This window comes from Heptranchias perlo, chromosome 17, assembly GCF_035084215.1.
Source record: "Heptranchias perlo isolate sHepPer1 chromosome 17, sHepPer1.hap1, whole genome shotgun sequence".
NCBI lineage: Eukaryota > Metazoa > Chordata > Chondrichthyes > Hexanchiformes > Hexanchidae > Heptranchias > Heptranchias perlo.
The window spans coordinates 34,997,295-35,017,684 of NC_090341.1; the positions used below are offsets into that span (position 1 = coordinate 34,997,295).

A 20,390-nucleotide genomic window follows, 5' to 3' on the forward strand; every position below is an offset into this window, starting at 1 on the left:
CTTAGATCACCTCTCTCAGGGGAGTGGATTTGTAACAGTTCAGGTACTCTGATGGTATTTTAGAATACTGAATCCTGTCGCCCATATAGTTTCCCTGCTGTTGCATCTATTTGGGGAAATAGCCACAGCTTTGGGATCTATTCATGGCACACTACACTTCAAAAATACTTCATTGGCTGAGAAGTGATTCGGTACGCCCCTAGATAAATGCAAGTTCTTTCTTCTTTCTTTCACTAAACATTTTAGCTAAAATATCACTATCAGATATGTTATGTAGTCAAAAGGTCAGGCTTGAAGTGCTTTTGTATTACACATAACTACTTGAGATAGAAGAAATTCTGTATGTCTTTACTCTTGGTGCTCTGCTGTGCACACCATTTACATTTGGAGAATTTCAGAGCATCAGAGCCAACAGATTTATATCACAGCTCTCATTTCCTGGCTACCCTTGTTTGCTGGCTGGGGATGTTTGTACAGGCCAGTAAACTGAAAACTCTATTGTTGACCTGTATGGGTAGAACACAGTCTCAGCCAAAAATAAATGGCAGCTGGCAACAGTGTAATTCACCAGCAGCAGCTGTTTATGGAGCTACCACTAATGGTGCAAGGAAAAAATATGTCTTGAGATCTTGCTCCATACTGCCACTGATTGCAGCTCTACTTCATTTACATTATAGCATTGCCATTGAAGTTGGGGCTGCCAGCAATCACAGCTGTATAATGTAAATGCAGCATTAGAAGATTGCTTCTCTCATTGCTGACACTCTAGCTTTAGGATCACTTGATAAAAAAATCCTCTTAACCATTAATCATGCCCAGTGTACATTAAGAAGTCACTACCAGTAAACGCACCCAAGTTTACATAAGTAAAGAATAAATGGCAAAGATTACCAATGTCACACTGTTATATCAGGAAAGTTACACATACCCACGTTCTCCAATGAAATAATAACTGTAATTCCAATGATTCATATTCAACCACAGTGGCCAATAATACATCGGTGAAACATTGATCTGTGTCTGTCTCCAGAATTTTTATTGTAATGAAAATTAGTGTTATCCTATTCAACATAAAGGGGAAAGAAACATGAGTAGCAGGAAAGAATTATAGGGCTCATTTTTGGACGTCCAAGTGGGTGGGTTCGTGGCGGGGGGGGGAGCTCCGAAAATCGGAGATTCCCGGGGTGGGTCCGGAGCCCGGCTCCAACCCGCCCACTTCCGGGTTCCCCAGTGACGCGCATAGATGCGCGCACAGCCCCCGCATGCGGGAGTCCCGCCGGCAATTAAAGCCGACGGGATCCCACTTAAGGCAATTAATTGGGATCCCGTCGGCTTTAGCAGACCTGATTTGTAGGATATTTCAGGAGGGGTGGGATTTTCATTTAAACTGAGAGCTACCCTTCTGGGGGAAACACTCCCAGTTGAAATGGATGTGTTGCAGCCATCAGCCTGTGGCAGCTGCAAAGGTCCATTTGTCAGGTGGGGGAGGGAGACCCTCCCTCATTGCAGGAGGCCACTCTGTCACTTTGGACAAAGTTTGGCCTCCACCACCCTCCTCCTAACAATAAAATTCACCAACTTGCACACTTACCCCGGTGTGCAGACACATTTACCTACCTTGCGGACCCCCTCAAACGTACATCTTCCGGATGGGGGCCGCCGTAGCTGCAGTCATGACCTCCTCGGAGGACGAACAGCATCACCAGCCTCGCCGGCCACGCCATCCACCTCTGACACGTGGAGCTCCACAACACAGTGCTGTGACACATCCACCTGCACAGCAGGAGGGAGGGCAGCCGCTGAGAGAGATCTGTTGCAGAAGGCAAGACCCTCGCCACAGGGTCTACAGACCGAGGCTCAGCTTCTTGGATCTCTTTGAGCAGCAGTGCACACGGAGGCTCAGAGTCACTCGACATGTAGTCGTGGACATCTGCAGCCTCCCTCATGCCGAGCTGCTCCTGGCTGGCCCAAGCACCATCTTCTTACCTGTTGCTGTCAAAGTCACCATTGCCCTCGACAACTTCTCCTCCGCATCTTTTCAGTGTGCCACCGGGGACATCGCCAGCGTCTCTCAGTCATCTGCACTAAAGAGCCCTGCAAATACACCCATTCTGCAGTGACACAATGGGTGGCATCAGTTGTGGGTCATCATGGTGATCCTCAGGAAAGGGCATTATTGCACAAACCAGACAAGATTTGCAAAGACGTGGCAGTAGTGGTGACAATATAATATGTAATGTGAGTTGGTCAGAAATCAAATATAAGTAAAAATCATGACAAACCCTCAAACACCCTTGTGCATCCCCTTCATGCTCACGACACATTTGCCTTACGCTTCCTACTACACATATGTGATGCATGCCCTGTGGCTGCAGCACAGGTAGTGGCAGGTTGAGTGAGGCTGACCGTGAAAGAGATGCATGAGAGGGTGAGAATGAGATAGAGCCATGAGATTGTATGAGGATTGGGTTGAGTGGTAGTGGCGGGATGAGTACTGGCAAGGTGAGTAAGTGCAGGTAAGATGAGGATGAGCTTTGAGTGGGTGTGAGGAGTGATGTGATAGAGTAGTGTTGGCAGTGCAGAAGGAGATGTGGGGTGTGGGCAGTGATGTGGCAGATGGAGTGTAGGGGAATGAGTAAGTGTACTCACTTCGGCTGACCTACTGAGGTCATTGCAGCGCCTCCTGCACTGTATGCAGGTGCATGATATGTTGGTGGTGCAGGTGACCTCCTTTGCCACCTCGAGCCAGGCCTTCGTAGCATGCAGAGGCAGGCCACTTCCTCCTGTATGCCAGGGAGAAGATCTCTGTCCTCCCCCTCCTCCTCACCCCATCCAGTAGGACCTGGAGTGAGGCATCATTAAATCTGGGAGCAGCCTTCCCCCTGTGCTGCTCCATGCTGTAATTTTGTCTGTTTTTTGCAGCATCAGTCAGTGGAGGACTGCCCCTTTAAAAAGGGCTCCACCAGCTGACAGCCTGTGATGCGGGTGCGCAGTCCGCCCGCTGCGCAGCTTTCCAGCACGAAACCCGGAAGCCAAGGTAAGTGCCTTCAATTCGGCTGCGATGGCGTGTGGAGCACCCCGAATTCACTGGGCAAGTTACCCACCCGCCCACTCGATACCCTACTGCCAACCCACCTCCCTCCTAATATCGAGCCCATAGTATTCAAATGGATTTTACTCATTTGTTATAATTTATTATTGAACAATTAATGAACATTAAATGTTTAGAACTTGAAAATACTTTTACTGTTTTTCATTAGTCTTTGAAAAAAGATAAAAACAATTACAAAAAGTATGAGCAAATACATTAGGTAACAATAACGAATCACATCTACAATGTAACAGTACGGACATCTGAGAACCCCTCACCCTCAATAAATGATACAGGTCATAATTGTTAATGAACCATTATGAATCTCTTGGGTGTATAATTATAATCTTAGTGCTTTAGTCATGAGAAGATATCCACCATCCTCATTATTTCGATCCGGGAGCATGGCCAGTTTTGTGGGCGGGGACAGCTTCAGGTGCAATGATTTTTAAACCAACGTTAAAGATTGCAGAAACTCGATTTACGCTTGACGTAACTTATGCTTGAGTTTCCGCAATCTTTTTCACTGGTTTGGCCAATTGCTCCCGGATTGCGCTGATAAAACTAGAGCAAACTAGCGGAAACTCTAGACCAAGATACTTATGGATGAGGAAGGTCATTCACCCACCCATCCAGAACAATCCTACAGCTCCCCAACTGCTGTATCTAATTGTTTCTTAAATGATTCCGGGGTTTTTACCTCCACCACTCTGCCCAACAAATGTAACCAACTAGATCACTTTTTATTTTGACTTTTAACTCATTCAGAATTTTCAAACTTAAAATATTGCTATCAGTTTTAAATTTCGCCCTTGTCTGTGAGGTATTATGAAAGTGATCTGCTTCGTTAGGATTATGATAATTACAAATCAAATGGAAGAGTTACTTGTTTCCACAGATTAGATGCACATGATTGCACATTATTGTGCCAGTGGTGGTGATATGAATATTTTTTTATATATATATATAAAATGTGACAACTGGAAGTCAAGTTATGCAGAACAGGATAATATATATATGTTTATATATTTTCCCATTATAATCTCCTATGTTCACATTTATTATGGGTTTTGCCTATGTAAACTCATCAATCTGATCATGCAATCTGGCCATCAGGTTTCCACAAATTGCTCAAAATGTTTTATGAGAAAAGTTTTCATCTGCCATTTTTGTTTCAGAACCTGAAATTCCTAAAGTCCAAAATAAGAGTTTAAACAAAATAAACATATCAAAAAATTATGGGGGTAAAATTCAACTTCGGTGAGGGCATGATTTGTGGTGATAGTGTAAAACAGGTGATATTGGAACAGCCGCCCATTATACATCTCTCCTGATTTTCATTTCCATTGACTTCAGTTGAATGCACTGCCTGAAAGGGCAGTGGAATCAGATTCAATGGTAACTTTCAAAAGTAAACAATTTTACAACACCAAGTTATAGTCCAGCAATTTTATTTTAAATTCACAAGCTTTCGGAGGCTACCTCCTTCCTCAGGTCCACATCGTTCACCTGAGGAAGGAGGTAGCCTCCGAAAGCTTGTGAATTTAAAATAAAATTGCTGGACTATAACTTGGTGTTGTAAAATTGTTTACAATTGTCAACCCCAGTCCATCACCGGCATCTCCACATCATAACTTTCAAAAGGGAATTGGATAAATACTTGAAAAGGAAAAAATTGTGGGGCTATGAGGAAAGAGCAGGGAAAGTGGGACTAATTGGATAGCCCTTTCAAAGAGGCAAGATTGGTCAAATGGCCTCCTTCTGTACTGTAAGATTCCATAAAGGAATATAAATATACATCAATCATTTACAGTTTTCATGGAATAGTGGACAGAGTTGTAAAATTTAATCCTGAAAGCACCAGTAAAAATCTGGAATACATTTAATAAAGATGAAATTTGACTAATTCGGTCACTGTAAATTCGTGGTCCTGATGTTATTCCCTACAACTCTGTTGTCATAAAACAACAAATCCTCTGACCCACTACGAGCAATACCGTGGGATATCTACTAGTAATATATTAAAAATGTTACGTCTCTGCACACTTTTAATGTGAATTCCTATCACCACATTTATATTGGAATCTGCCTATATAAGCTTGTCACAATGTTATTAGTGGTGGTTCTGTAGTATCTCCATTTAATATCACACAGCTTCTCAGCTTCATCAATGACCTTCCCTCCATCATAAGGTCAGAAATGGGGATGTTCGCTGATGACTGCACAGTGTTCAGATCCATTCGCAACCCCTCAGATAATGAAGCAGTCCGAGCCCGCATGCAGCAAGACCTGGACAACATCCAGGCTTGGGCTCATAAGTGGCAAGTAACATTCGCACCAGATAAGTGCAAGGCAATGACCATCTCCAACAAGAGAGAGTCTAACCACCTCCCCTTGACATTCAACGGCATTACCATCGCCGAATCCCCCACCATCAACATCCTGGGGGTCACCATTGACCAGAAACTTAACTGGACCAGCCATATAAATACTGTGGCTACGAGAGCAGGTCAGAGGCTGGGTATTCTGCGGCGAGTGACTCACCTCCTGACTCCCCAAAGCCTTTCCACCATCTACAAGGCACAAGTCAGGAGTGTGATGGAATACTCTCCGCTTGCCTGGATGAGTGCAGCTCCAACAACACTCAAGAAGCTCAACACCATCCAGGACAAAGCAGCCCGCTTGATTGGCACCCCATCCACCACCCTAAACATTCACTCCCTTCACCACTGGCACACTGTAGCTGCAGTGTGCACCATCCACAGGATGCACTGCAGCAACTCGCCAAGGCTTCTTCGACAGCACCTCCCAAACCCGCAACCTCTACCACCTAGAAGGACAAGAGCAGCAGGCGCATGGGAACAACACCACCGGCATGTTCCCCTCCAAGTCACACACCATCCCGACTTGGAAATATATCGCCGTTCCTTCATTGTCGCTGGGTCAAAATCCTGGAACTCCCTTCCTAACAGCACTGGGAGAACCGTCACCACACGGACTGCAGCGGTTCAAGAAGGCGGCTCACCACCACCTTCTCGAGGGCAATTAGGGATGGGCAATAAATGCTGGCCTCGCGAGCGACGCCCACATCCCGTGAACGAATAAAAAAAAAGAATGTTCAAATTTGGGGGTTCAGGATAAGAACATAAGAACATAAGAAATAGGAGCAGGAGTAGGCCAATCGGCCCCTCGAGCCTGCTCCGCCATTTAATAAGATCATGGCTGATCTGATCCTAACCTCAAATCTAAATTCATGTCCAATTTCCTGCCCGCTCCCCGTAACCCCTAATTCCCTCTACTTCTAGGAAACTGTCTATTTCTGTTTTAAATTTATTCAATGATGCAGTTTCCACAGCTTCCTGGGGCAGCAAATTCCACAGACCTACCACCCTCTGAGTGAAAAAGTTTCCCCTCATCTCAGTTTTGAAGGAGCAGCCCCTTATTCTAGGATTATGCCCCCTAGTTCTAGTTTCACCCATCCTTGGGAACATCCTTACCGCATCCACCCGATCAAGCCCCTTCACAATCTTATATGTTTCAATAAGATCGCCTCTCATTCTTTTGAACTCCAATGAGTAGAGTCCCAATCTACTCAACCTCTCCTCATATGTCCGCCCCCTCATCCCCGGGATTAACCGAGTGAACCTTCTTTGTACTGCCTCGAGAGCAAGTATGTCTTTTCTTAAGTATGGAGACCAAAACTGTATGCAGTATTCCAGGTGCGGTCTCACCAATACCTTATGTAACTGCAGCAATACCTCCCTGTTTTTATATTCTATCCCCCGAGCAATAAACGCCAACATTCCGATGGCCTTCTTGATCACCTGCTGCACCTGCATACTAACGTTTTGATTTTCTTGCGCTATGACCCCCAGATCCCTTTGTACTGCAGTACTTTCCAGTCTCTTGCCATCAAGATAATAACTTGCTCTCTGATTTTTCTTGCCAAAGTGCATAACCTCACATTTTCCAATATTGTATTGCATCTGCCAAATCTCCGCCTACTCACCCAGCCTGTCTATATCCCCTTGTAGGTTTTTTATGTCCTCCTCACTCTCTACTTTCCCTCCCATCTTTGTATCATCTGCAAACTTTGATATGTTACACTCGGTCCCCTCCTCCAAATCGTTAATATAGGTTGTAAAGAGTTGGGGACCCAGCACCGACCCCTGCGGAACACCACTGGCTACTGGTTGCCAGTCCGAGAATGAACCATTTATCCCAACTCTCTGCTTCCTGTTAGACAACCAATCCTCCACCCATGCCAGAATATTACCCCAATCCAGTGATTCTTTATCTTGAGCAATAATCTTTTATGTGGCACCTTGTCAAATGCCTTCTGGAAGTCTAAATACACTACGTCCACTGGTTCCCCTTTATCCACCCTGTACGTTATGTCCTCAAAGAACTCAAGCAAATTTGTCAGACATGACTTCCCCTTCGTAAAGCCATGCTTTGTCCTATTAAATTATGTTTATCCAAATGTTCTGCTACTGTCTCCTTAATAATAGACTCCAAAATTTTACCCACCACAGATGTTAGGCTTACTGGTCAATAATTTCCAGCCTTCTGCCTACTGCCCTTTTTAAATAAGAGTGTTACATTAGCAGTTTTCCAATCTGCCGGGACCTTTGCCGAGTCCAGAGAATTTTGGAAAATTATTACCAAAGCATCCACAATCCCCACTGCCACTTCCCTCAAGACCCTAGGATGTAAGCCATCAGGTCCAGGGGATTTATCCGCCTTGAGTCCCATTAATTTACTGAGTACCAATTCCTTAGTGATTTTAATCGTATTTAGCTCCTCCCCCCCTGGAGCCTTCTGTTTGTCCAGTGTTGGGATATTCTTAGTGTCCTCTACCGTAAAGACTGAAACAAAATATTTGTTCAGCATTTTTGCCATCTCCATGTTTCCCACCATTAATTTCCCGGTCTCATCCTCTGAGGGACCTACATTTGCCTTTGCCACCCTTTTTCTTTTTATATAACTATAGAATCTCTTCCTATCTGTGATGGTATTTCTGCACCCCATTGGCCCTACCCACCCACTCCTTTTGTCACTGCCTGCCCTATATTTTAATTTCAATGTAATGAGAAGCAGGCGGGTCCTACAACGGGTGATCTGCTCCTCCAGGTTCTTGTCCAGATGGTGAATTAGAAAGTCCCCAACTCCCCCATATATATAAATATGTTTGTTCTTCCTTTTTGCACCTAATTTTTTGCACTTCTCTTCACTTTGTGGGATTGCCATTCTTTGTTGGGTGAACTTTCACTTTTATCACTGACTGAAAAACGGGTGGTGGCGAATAGGCCGTCCATATTACACACCACTATGTGCGAGTCTGAACAATGAGTGTCAGTAAACTGCGGAGGGCATCGTAGCTAAGTTCCATCTTGTCCTCGCCCAATGACACCTGTAATGCTCCAAATTCTGCACCACCTGAGATCAGCCAACTCAGTGCAGACCAGAAATTGAATCCCGTACCTTCTGGTCTATATATTTCAGTGCTACACCATACAGTGCATTTACTCACTGAACTAGCACAGGAGCCACCTGTCTCATGTTGATGGTTTTGTGCTATCTACTAAGATTGCTGTATGAATATAAACTTGCCAAAACATTGCTAGCAGAACACCAGATAAACTAAGTCTATATCGATGGCATGCAATATGGAGAGTATCCCATGAAGACCTGGCTGCACAATTCATGAGCAGAAAAGAAAATGCATGTATTCACCATTGGATATATTCTGTATGTGATGGCCACATGCCAAGTTCTCTGTTAATGCTGTGAAAGTGTTTTTAAAAAAAAACACTTTCTGCACTTCAAGATTATTTATTACAGTTAGTCAGCTCCTCAAATGGGGACTGGACCTGACAGTTCCATGTGATGGGTCAGATGCACTCAATTGCACTGTTGGCAAGTACTTCTGCCAGCCATCATTTTTAATAAATGTTATTCAGCAGGTTGTAGGACCACTTTCACACTGAAGTATTGTTTAGGACTTATCTTTAACCTAAATAGCAGTCTATGCTGATGAAAGTGTTAATTATATTGTTTAATTGTGTTTCATTCTAAAATGCAGGCTGTAAAAAGATTTGACAACTTGTGTAGTGTGAAGTCTGTGATAATTATTAAATATGCTTTATCCACCATAATTGTAACAGATTACCGGCGTAATGTTGCATTTTAGTCAATACTGGCTGTTGCACATTTTGTACAGTTGTCAGTATAATCAATAAACTAATACATACTTGCTGCACTGGTGAAGTGCATGTGTCTTGGTCAATAAAACACACATTCATAAGACATTCAAACTGTCTATTGTTATCAAGTAAGTGAAATTACCTCTCAGTCTTGTTTTCGATTCAGCGCTCACTCACAGCATATACAGAATCAGGAATTCAATTGGAATTTAATTTGTCAGCCTTCACCTTCTAACCTGCTTTTAAATGAACAGACATATTCCAAGATATTTGAAACCTTGTTCACAATGGGGACACAAATTTCTGTACAGGGTTGTGGATGTTGTTTCACTTCCCAGTGTATTTATTGTTCTTCTGGAACCATCTTTACCACCTTTCTTGTTGGTGATATTACATAGTAATTTCTGTGGGATATATCTTGTTTTCTTGTAGTTTAATGGCCTGTGTCCATCATGCTCCCTACTGGTCTAATGGTGAGTATCTGGGGCCCTGGCTCTCTAATGGTTTTATGCATCTGACTCCCTGACAGTTGTGCCCTTGTATATTTTCAGTGCAATCTTCAAGTTAGAACTCTGTACTGGGCAATATCAGGTGAACCCATTTGAAAACCATCTGGCACAGAACAATTCCCCTATGAATATTTAGAAATCTGCCAGCTCCCGAGTCTAACACAATGGCCAGTATAAATAATTATAGTATTAATTGGTTCATTTATAAAATGGCAACTTGAGAGTACCAATTTACTAAATTACCCTAAAATGTAATTTGTCTTGAAGCCATCCTTGATAAAAAAAAAGACAAAAAGCAAACAATTTCAAACTGGCATAGATATGGAGGTAAATACACCCATTCTGATGAAAACATTATTGCTGGTTACTGATGTATCATTACCACTGTAAATTGTTTCTTTTCCAGTTTCCCTGTAGTTTACTCAGATTAAAGATTAATATTCCAAGTTCAGCTTCTTTTGCTGAAAGCTTACTTCTCCAAAAATGGATTGCCTTTGCCTTATTTGACTCTAGTCTACAAATGACAACCAGTGTATTACAGCCTCTCTTTGTGTACTGCAGCTCCAAATGACAAGCTATAAATATACACAACTGTGCAATTGTGGAAAGTCTGAGAATATTGTACTTCTATGGCAAAAATGCAAAAATCTTCAAACACAATATTTTTTCTGCCAATAATTTCAGATATGCTCTTTATTTTACCACAATTAAAATAAAACACAATTAACTGTTCATTAAAAGGATCCTTACTTTAGCTATTATTTTGTAGCATTCATGAATGTTGAAGCCCAGTTGTGGCTATGGGTTGTCTCAAATAACATTCAATTTTACAATTCATTTTCAATTGAATACAGCTGAATCACGATGGTGATGCCTGATAGCAGAAGGAAACCATGTGTTTATGTTACAAGGCCAACCCATTGTTTTTTTTAAAGGAAGTGGATTGCAAGGGAAGATTACAAATACCTTGTTCTTAAAATAACCAAATATGTGTACTCCTTCAAAGAAAAATGTTGAATGTCTTCTACATGTGGTATAAATAAAATTTGTTGACGATAACTATGGAAATATGAATATAGCAAAGGCTTTCTATCTTTATGTTATTGGACTACTAATCCAGAGAAAATTAGTCCAAATCCCACCATGGCAGTCTGAGAATTTGAATTCAGTTTTAAAAATCTGGAAATAAAAAAATGTGGTAACAGCTGTAAGAAAAGCACTATACAAACTATCTATATTATTATAAACCTAAGCTTCATTATTATAAACCTTATGTCAAAGTAAAATACATGCTAGTTTAGCAGTGATAGCTGTGAACAGAGAAGGGCTGTCTGTCTTTATCAAAACAAACTTTTTACGACCTTGTGAAAGAGAAGCCTCCTTTGGCAATTAGGCACCTGGCGCCCTCCTTGCTCATTAGTTAGGAAGGGGAGTCGTCCCTAGCTATGCTTGAAGATGAGGGTTAGTGCCATCTTAGAGGCCACTAATCATTAGGGAGATGATAGCATCACCAGTGGAAGGCACAAGGAGTTACCCAGAGCTATATCATACTTGGTGTGAAGATAAGGCATCAATAGAGGGTTGTTAGTGGCTGTGGGAATCAGAAAGGAGAGTTCCTATGCCAAATGTTAGGAGGAAGGGAGTACCGATAGCCGCCCTTTTAGATGGAGAGGAGATGATTGATGGGAAGCTTATACAGACATGCAGAGCTTATTGTTTTTAAAACATATATAAGTGAGGTGCTTTTCGGTAACTAACTGGAAAGTTCTAGGGGGCAAGGCTGGATGCCCATTAATTTGGCCTTTGGTGGTGTGCTGTGGCGTCTGTGGTTTCGTGAACAATAAGCCAGATTGTATCAATCTAACCAGCACACTTGATTGTATTTTAAACATCTTTGTTACTTGTTATAACTTCTTAATAAAGCTATTATACTTTGGAACCAACAGCTTCACGGACTTTATTAAGGACAAGAATAGTTTAAGTAAAAGGCATATTGGCATATATATTTTTAGTTACAACAGCAAAAGTGACCATGAAGCTGTCGGATTGTCATAAAAACCCAACTGGTTCACTAATGTCCTTATAATGGCCTATATGTGACTCCAGTCCGACACCAATTTGGTTGACTCTTAATTGCCCTCTGAAGTAGCCAAGCAAGCCTCTCAGTTGTAAGTATGGATGGGCAATAAATGCCAGCTTTGCCAGTGATGGTCACATCCTGACAATGAATTAAAAAATAATCTATCACAGGAAGATTCTGTTCTCGGCTATATTATACCTCCAACATAAAGCACTATGCTTGTCTGGGACATGGGTTATTTCCTAAAGCTGCTGACATGGGTTATTTCCTAAAGCACTGATCTTTCACCTCCCTCCAGTTACAATTCACCACAAATTCAGGTTTAGCTACCTTTCAAAGTCAAACCCATGGATAGAAAAGCATGTTGACAGGGCAAAGAATAAAAGTACATTTCCTTTTTATTCCAGTTATTTATTACCTGATAATGTTTTATTTTGTCACGTTGATTATCTTTGTGTAGAAATGCTTTTGCAACTGGAGTGCTAAACTAGGTAAAAGATCGTTCAGTTTGGTGAAAAACGGTTGATAATATATTTTTTAATAAGTAGACTAAGAAATAGACTTATTTCACAGTAAGTAGAATTGTTAATATTACATTTGAAAAAAATAGCATCAACCACAAATCTGCACAAGATTAGAAATCTCATATATCAAAATCAGTAAAGATATAAAAGTCTAAAGTGTGGCAAAATACTTTTATACCACAATCTATAAAAGTACTGATCACAATTGAACATCAAAAGTATTTAACATCAGGTCTACATATCATATCAACCAACAGTTAATTTCATTGATTTTGCTCTTTAGTTTACAAATTATTTTTCTGTGGGGCAGGTACAACAGGGGAGACAAGGGCCTTAATTAATCTGGCAGGTGGTAAGACTTGGTTATCCATGCATCTCATTAACTTTGTTGTGGTATCAACATTTGCAATGATCCATTTCACAGTGAAATCTAGCAGACACCTCTTGCAACTGGCTGGAAATGTTTTTGAACATCTACGAAATGAATCACCTGTACATTGAATTATATCCCATATTTAAAATTGTTTTCGTATTGTGTTTTGGACTGCAATCTCCACCATAGAGGGACAGCTTTTGTAATCCTCTTCTTTTCCATGATGTCACCCCTTATTCCCACAAACATTCACTTTTAAACAATAAGATGATTTTTCAGTGGGCCTCATGTAAAGGAGATTTATTTATATTATCACTGGGTGTGCGTCTATATATGCTTGCACAAGACTAATTCTTACTAATATAATAAAAAGACAGGTTTAGAGAGCATTTATAATGTTATGAAGATGAAAGTAGTGGGACATCTACCTGCTTAAAATCTGATATAATTTGAGAGGTGGTATGGGAACTATTTTTATTTGAAATGTTTAAAGGTTTCTCTCATACCTCGTGTGATTTGTCAGAGAGGAACACTGGCCCACTGAAGAGCCTTCGGAGATATGCATCAGCTGCACATACACAAACCTTTCAGTACGGCCACAAAGCTCGCTTGTAGGAGAGTCCAGTTGCAGCATTGTTCTTTTTGTGCATGTACCATTGAACCAGGAATGAGGAGGGACATGCAGACATATGCCAAGAAATTCGACTTGCGCCCAAAATGGACGTAAAATCAGCAGAATGATGGCTCCGAGCATCGGTCCATGTCGGCCTGGCCAAATTCAGCATCGGGCCTCATTTAAATGCCACTGACTAGCTACGGGCGCACCCACTACTGCTCGCCCATGGGGGAAGGTGGGAAATCGGCCAGCTCCTACACTGAGCCGGCCGGTATGTCAGATCTGGAGGGGAGATGATCCTGGAGGGTACTTCGAAAGTGCCGGCAGTGGAAAGGATTTTTTTGATAGGCCTAGGAGGAGCACTCCTGCTTCTCCTTGACCTACAAAAATAAAAACAGAAACTATCTTTGGTTGTTTTTTGGAACACCTCCAGCAGTCCCTTAAGGATCTTTAAGCCGTATGCCAATTTTCTGCTGAAAAAGCGGGCCATGCGTTAAATTTCTCCCCCATAGATATTACAGACATATTACCCACATATGGACAGCGACAGGGACAGTCAGAGATACACAGATACATATAGAGAAAATTAGACAAAGTGGAACAAAGAGCTAGACAACCATAAGTACAGAATCAGATGGGAGAATTAGTATTTGACAGGCTTGCCCATGTGTTTTTGTGTTCAAAGAAATCCATCTGTACTGCTTGAACTTTATTGTCGTAATTTTGCTTGTTGTCTAATAATTTGCATTCAAAAAATTATAATTGTGATCTTGCAGCAGCTCAAGAATCCAGGTAATGTTCCAGTTACTAAATTTGACCAGGTTTTAGTGTTCTGTCTCACTCTGCCATCTTGCTCATTTTGCCTGGTAACTTTTTGGCTAAGTACCCAATTCAAATTTTTGTTCACATGCAAATACATATTCGCATTTATTTCCAAAAGGGTCCATTGAAATTTTATTGCGTGTGCAATTCTGACTTTACGCTGAAAATCGAATTGCATGTGTAATAAACAGAATTTGTTTTCATAACTTTGAAAGTTACTCAACACAGCTACACCTTCATTAGAACTAGGGGCAAAACCTTTCAAAACTTCTTATTCCATTAACAGCCCTTCATAAAGTACCTGAACATAATTGATCTTTTAGTTATCATCAACTCAAATCAAAGAGTATAAGAATTACCAAGAACTGGTGCTGTAGTTGATATTATAATATTGCTGCAGAAATGGGATTTAGAATGATATATACAAGACTCGTGATATGTTGTTTAGAAATATCATGGACATATATATAAGGTAGCAAATGAAGAGTGAAAACAGAAAATAGGTGATCACAGGCACGTACACAGAGTACAGTAATGGTTTATCAGGGTGGTTAGCAACATGGCACAGGAAATATTGTTTAGTCTCATTTCATTTTTGCTCTTGCAAAATTTGTCATGCATTTTTATTCATTCATGGGATGTGGGTGTCGCTGGCAAGGCCAGCTTTTATTGCCCATCCCTAATTGCCCTTGAGAAGGTGGTGGTGGTGAGCCCCCTTCTTGAACCGCTGCAGTCCGTGTGGTGACGGTTCTCCCACAGTGCTGTTAGGAAGGGAGTTCCAGGATTTTGACCCAGCGACGATGAAGGAACGGTGATATATTTCCAAGTCGGGATGGTGTGTGACTTCGAGGGGAATGTGCAGGTGGTGTTATTCCCATGTGCCTGCTGCCTTTGTCCTTCTAGGTGGTAGAGGTCGCAGGTTTGGGAGGTGCTGTTGAAGAAGCCTTGGCGAGTTGCTGCAGTGCATCCTGTAGATGGTACATACTGCAGCCACAGTGCGCCGGTGGTGAAGGGAGTGAATGTTTAGGGTGGTGGATGGGGTGCCAATCAAGTGGGCTGCTTTGTCCTGGATGGTGTTGAGCTTCTTGAGGGTTGTTGGAGCTGCACTCATCCAGGCAAGTGGAGAGTATTCCATCACACACCTGACTGACTTATGCCTTGTAGATGGTGAAAAGGCTTTGGGGAGTCAGGAGGTGAATCACTCGCCGCAGAATACCCAGCCTCTGACCTGCTCTTGTAGCCACAGTATTTATGTAGCTGGTCCAGTTAAGTTTCTGGTCAATGGTGACCCCCAGGATGTTGATGGTGGGGGATTCGGCAATGGTAATGCCGTTGAATGTCAAGGGGAGGTGGTTAGACTCTCTCTTGTTGGAGATGGTCATTGCCTTGCACTTGTCTGGCGCGAATGTTACTTGCCACTTATGAGCCCAAGCCTGGATGTTGTCCAGGTCTTGCTGCATGCGGGCACGGACAGCTTCATTATCTGAGGGGTTGCGAATGGAACTGAACGATGTGCAATCATCAGCAAACATCCCCATTTCTGACCATATGATGGAGGGAAGGTCATTGATGAAGCAACTGAAGATGGTTGGGCCTAGGACACTGCCCTGAGGAACTCCTGCAGCAATGTCCTGGGGCTGAGATGATTGTTCTCCAACAACCACTACCATCTTCCTTTGTGCTAGGTATGACTCCAGCCACTGGAGAGTTTTCCCCCTGATTCCCATTGACTTCAATTTTACTAGGGCTCCTTGGTGCCACACTCGGTCAAATGCTGCCTTGATGTCAAGGGCAGTCACTCTCACCTCACCTCTGGAATTCAGCTCTTTTGTCCATGTTTGGACCAAGGCTGTAATGAGGTCTGGAGCAGAGTGGTCCTGACAGAACCCAAACTGAGCATCGGTGAGCAGGTTACTGGTGAGTAAGTGCCGCTTGATAGCACTGTCGACAACACCTTCCATCTATTTGCTGATGATTGAGAGTAGACTGATGGGGCGGTAATTGGCAGGGATCGGATTTGTCCTACTTTTTGTGGACAGGACATTCCTGGGCAATTTTCCACATTGTTGGGTAGATGCCAGTGTTGTAGCTATACTGGAACAGTTTGGCTGGAGGTGCAGCTAGTTCTGGAGCACAAGACTTCAGCACTACAGCCGGGATGTTGTCGGGGTCCATAGCCTTTGCTGTATCCAGTGCACTCAGCCGTTTCTTGATATCACGTGGAGTGAATCGAATTGGCTGAAGGCTGGCTTCTGTGATGGTGGGGATATCGGAAGGCGGCCGAGATGGATCATCCACTCGGCACTTCTGGCTGAAGATGGTTGCAAACGCTTCAGCCTTGTCTTTTGCACTCACGTGCTGGACTCCGCCATCATTGAGGATGGGGATGTTTACAGAGCCTCCTCCTCCCGTTAGTTGTTTAATTGTCCACCACCATTCATGACTGGATGTGGCAGGACTGCAGGGCTTTGATCTGATCTGCTGGTTGTGGAATCGCTTAGTTCTGTCTATAGCATGTTGCTTCCGCTGTTTAGCATGTATGTTGTCCTGAGTTGTAGCTTCACCAGATTGGCACCTCATTTTTAGGTACACCTGGTGCTGCTCCTGGCATGCTCGTCTACACTCCTCATTGAACTAGGGTTGATCCCCTGGCTTGTTGGTAATGGTAGAGTGAGGAATATGCCGGGCCATGAGGTTACAGATTGTGCTGGAATACAATTCTGCTGCTGCTGATGGCCCACAGCGCCTCATGGATGCCCAGTTTTGAGCTGCTAGATCTGTTCTGAATCTATCCCATTTAGCATGGTGGTAGTGCCACACAACACGTTGGATGGTGTCCTCAGTGCGAAGACGGGACTTCATCTACACGAGGACTGTGCGGTGGTCACTCCTACCAATACTGTCATGGACAGATGCATCTGCAACAGGTAGATTGGTGAGGAAGAGGTCAAGTAGGTTTTTCCCTCGTGTTGGTTTGCTCACCACCTGCCGCAGGCCCAGTCTGGCAGCTATGTCCTTCAGGACTCGGCCAGCTCAGTCAGTTGTGGTGCTACCGAGCCACTCTTGGTGATGGACATTGAAGTCCCCCACCCAGAGTACATTCTGTGCCCTTGCTACGCTCAGTGCTTTCTCCAAGTGGTGCTGTTATGCCTCCATTAATCGTAGCATTTTGTGCCACCAATGGAGCTTAGCTCTCGTTGATATCATGGATAGTATAAAGGGTGCAGTATGAGAATAACAAGCTGTTTGCATGTGCATAATGAGCAGGCTGTTTATTTTGTATGAAATCATACTTATCAAATTGTGTGCTTTCCACAACTGTTGAAAAGAACCCTGCACAGTGGACTAGAGCATTGTCACATCGACTTAAGAGCTGCCTTTGAATCAAGCCCAGCCTTACTCTGCCAACTATAAGGATCCTATGTGAAATTAGATTGGTGGGCATCTGCACACCACACAAATCTGCCCACAATTCAGCACAAATGAGCAATGTCATTCTAACTGGTTATAGAGATGGCTGGCATGGGAAATGGAAAGCTTTAATAGTAATACAGTAAGTCTGGTGTTAAGATTCTTTCTAGTACCTCTATTGAGGGAGCTTAAACCTGTGTTCCAAAAAAAGTTTAACATTTAAAACAAAAGATCCCTGCTTATATTTTTAGTTTGATCCTAAAAGCATTTCTCTTTCACTCAGAGTTAATGAGTGAAATACAGCAATCATGTCGATGGCCAGTACTTATTTGGTTATTTTCAATCATTTCTACCATTGACAAGTTATTATTCCCAGATCCCAGAATTTTGGGATATCACAGGGAGATGAAGGAGATAATAAAGTTTCATGATTATATACAGTTTATAAATCTTTGATATAATCTTCTACTATATTTACAATGCTTTGTCCACATTGAATAGTTAGTATCCATCATTCAAAGATTGAAGACAAATGGTCTGACATCACACTGTGTGATATTGGTTAAAAACACATTGGTCGGGAAATTCCTCGGAGCTGCTCCCACTCCGCTACCATAACCTCGTCGGAAGCTTAGCGGAAACCTCATTTACATGCGTAAACGGGGTTTCTGCTGCACTTTCAGTGAAGATATGGTGGCGAAGTGGGAGCAGCTCTGAAGAATTTCCTGGCCGTTAATGCCTTTGCATGAAGTTCCTTTGTCCATTATTTAACAAAGGAGTTAACTTATGGATTGTAAACAAGCTAAGATGTTTGGTAAAACAGTGGACAGAGGAATTTTGTACTATCGTATTCATATGTTTTTTTACTAATATCACACAGTGCAATTTCATGCATAAAATCATGTAATCTACTATAACCCTCTGATGACTACAATAGCATTTCAGCAACACAATAATACAATTTTTAGTTTTCTCAAATTATCATGACTCAAAATTTTTCATGAGTCTAGGGGGTCATTTTCAACTTACCACCGGAGCGTGAAACCAGCCTTGCAGCTTGGGTGCCTGTTGTAGAAACCGACCTATTTTCCTTTGCATTGATTTGAATAGAAAGGAAAATCAGGCAGTTTTATAATGGCCGCCCAACCCGCATTTCCAGTTTAACATTCCAGTGGTAGGTGGAAAATTACCCCCTCTATGTTCCGTAAGTTTATTTTAGTTATCAATATTAGAAATTTAGAGAAGTTAGAGATTCATGAAAACAAGCATGCTTATTTTAAAAGCTGAAATTGTGTTTAGTCCTCAAAGGGTTAAGAAAGCTTTAATTAACAAAGATTTGTTCAACACAATAAAAATGCTAAGGTATTAGGCACATGTTAATAGAACGGGAACATTTCTGGAAAACATTAAATTCATTTAAAATCACCTCATTAACACATGACATTATCATTAACACTGCTTCATATTTTTTATGTGTTTTGATGCAATTTATTTGCTGGTCTGTAACGATTTTAATCCGGCAAATATTTTAACTTGTATTAAATAAAATAGATACTGTGTTTACACTCAGTAGAAAGCTCATGGGTTTTCTTTTCTATTTAATTATCTAGATCCATCCGAGAACCTAAGATCTGGCACTATCCTCAATGATCCGAGATGGAAGACAGCCATTATGAAGGACAGTTAGTTGAATCACTGCAGTCATATCAGAATTTACAATATAAAAGTGTAAAACCATCTGAAGCATTCCTGGGCCAAGTAGATTTGGTACTTGCACACTGACTGATCTACGCTCTTACTGATGATGGTATATAGACAATATAAAATCCACTATTCTTCAGTGAGCGACAACAAGATCAAATACCCAATGGTCATGGATTTTACCTTTTACCCTGGAGTTCTACCCTATGATACAATTTTTACATCTATCATTAGTGGTTTCTCTCTGATCTGGCATCATTGTGGCACTATACACTCAAGAAAACAAGTTGCCATGGAGTTGCTAGAGTTCCTCTCGTCAGCGGGTATATGTTGCTGACTGAATATATTAAATTCTGTTTCAAAAGAAGTATCACAGAGCAGCAAGCTGAAATAGGAAATAACATCCAACACACTTGGAAAACAAATGCTTTATTTCTATAGAAGATGTGGTTCAATTCTGCAATCAATTACAGCCATTTATATAAATCCCATATGGTTCAGTTCCATCAAGCACTAATAGCATGCTGGCTTTGCTCAATATACTCTGTCTGACCAGTGTACAATGGTATGAACAACCACACAAAAATCACTCCGGGCATTCACATGGGATGTTACAAAGAATCCATTCCAGCCTTTCCAGATGTAAAACAGCAGGGTTATAACCAAAAGATACTGATGTGCATTGACAGTACCAGTTACTTGGCGTGGTCATTGTAATCCATGGGTTTCTCTCTTTGTATTCAAGAGAGCTGTACATATGTCTGATTACTTTGTATTATTAGTATGGTCTACAGTAAATTAAACTGTTTACTCTTACAGTGGTTGCTCATTTTTACTGAGAGATTAAAAAATAAATTACCCTAAACTTGAAGCTTGCAGGAAGCTTGAACGTGCAATAAATGATATAGTACTCGCTGAATCACATTCAAAGGAAGTCAATCTACATTGGAACAACTTGCACATGATTGAAGTGATTCAAGTGGGAACAGCTGATGGTGCTTTATCCACCCAATACATTTATCATCCAGAGTCATTTTGCTTAATAGAAAGGTGATGT

General features: G+C 42.0%; 1 protein-coding gene across 2 annotated transcripts in view; it reads left to right on the forward strand.

Moving 5' to 3' along the window:
* The window catches only part of LOC137334417 (chemokine-like protein TAFA-1), a 340,643-nt gene extending 320,526 nt beyond the window's left edge, over window positions 1-20,117 (forward strand). For both annotated transcript variants that reach the window (XR_010966142.1, XM_067999129.1), the window contains one exon: window positions 19,243-20,117. Coding sequence is in view for 1 of the 2 variants with exons in the window: in XM_067999129.1 (XP_067855230.1) it covers window positions 19,243-19,260 (18 nt within the window). In the remaining variant the exon portion in view is untranslated. The remainder of the gene's footprint in view (window positions 1-19,242) is intronic.
* The last annotated feature ends 273 nt before the right edge of the window (window positions 20,118-20,390 follow it).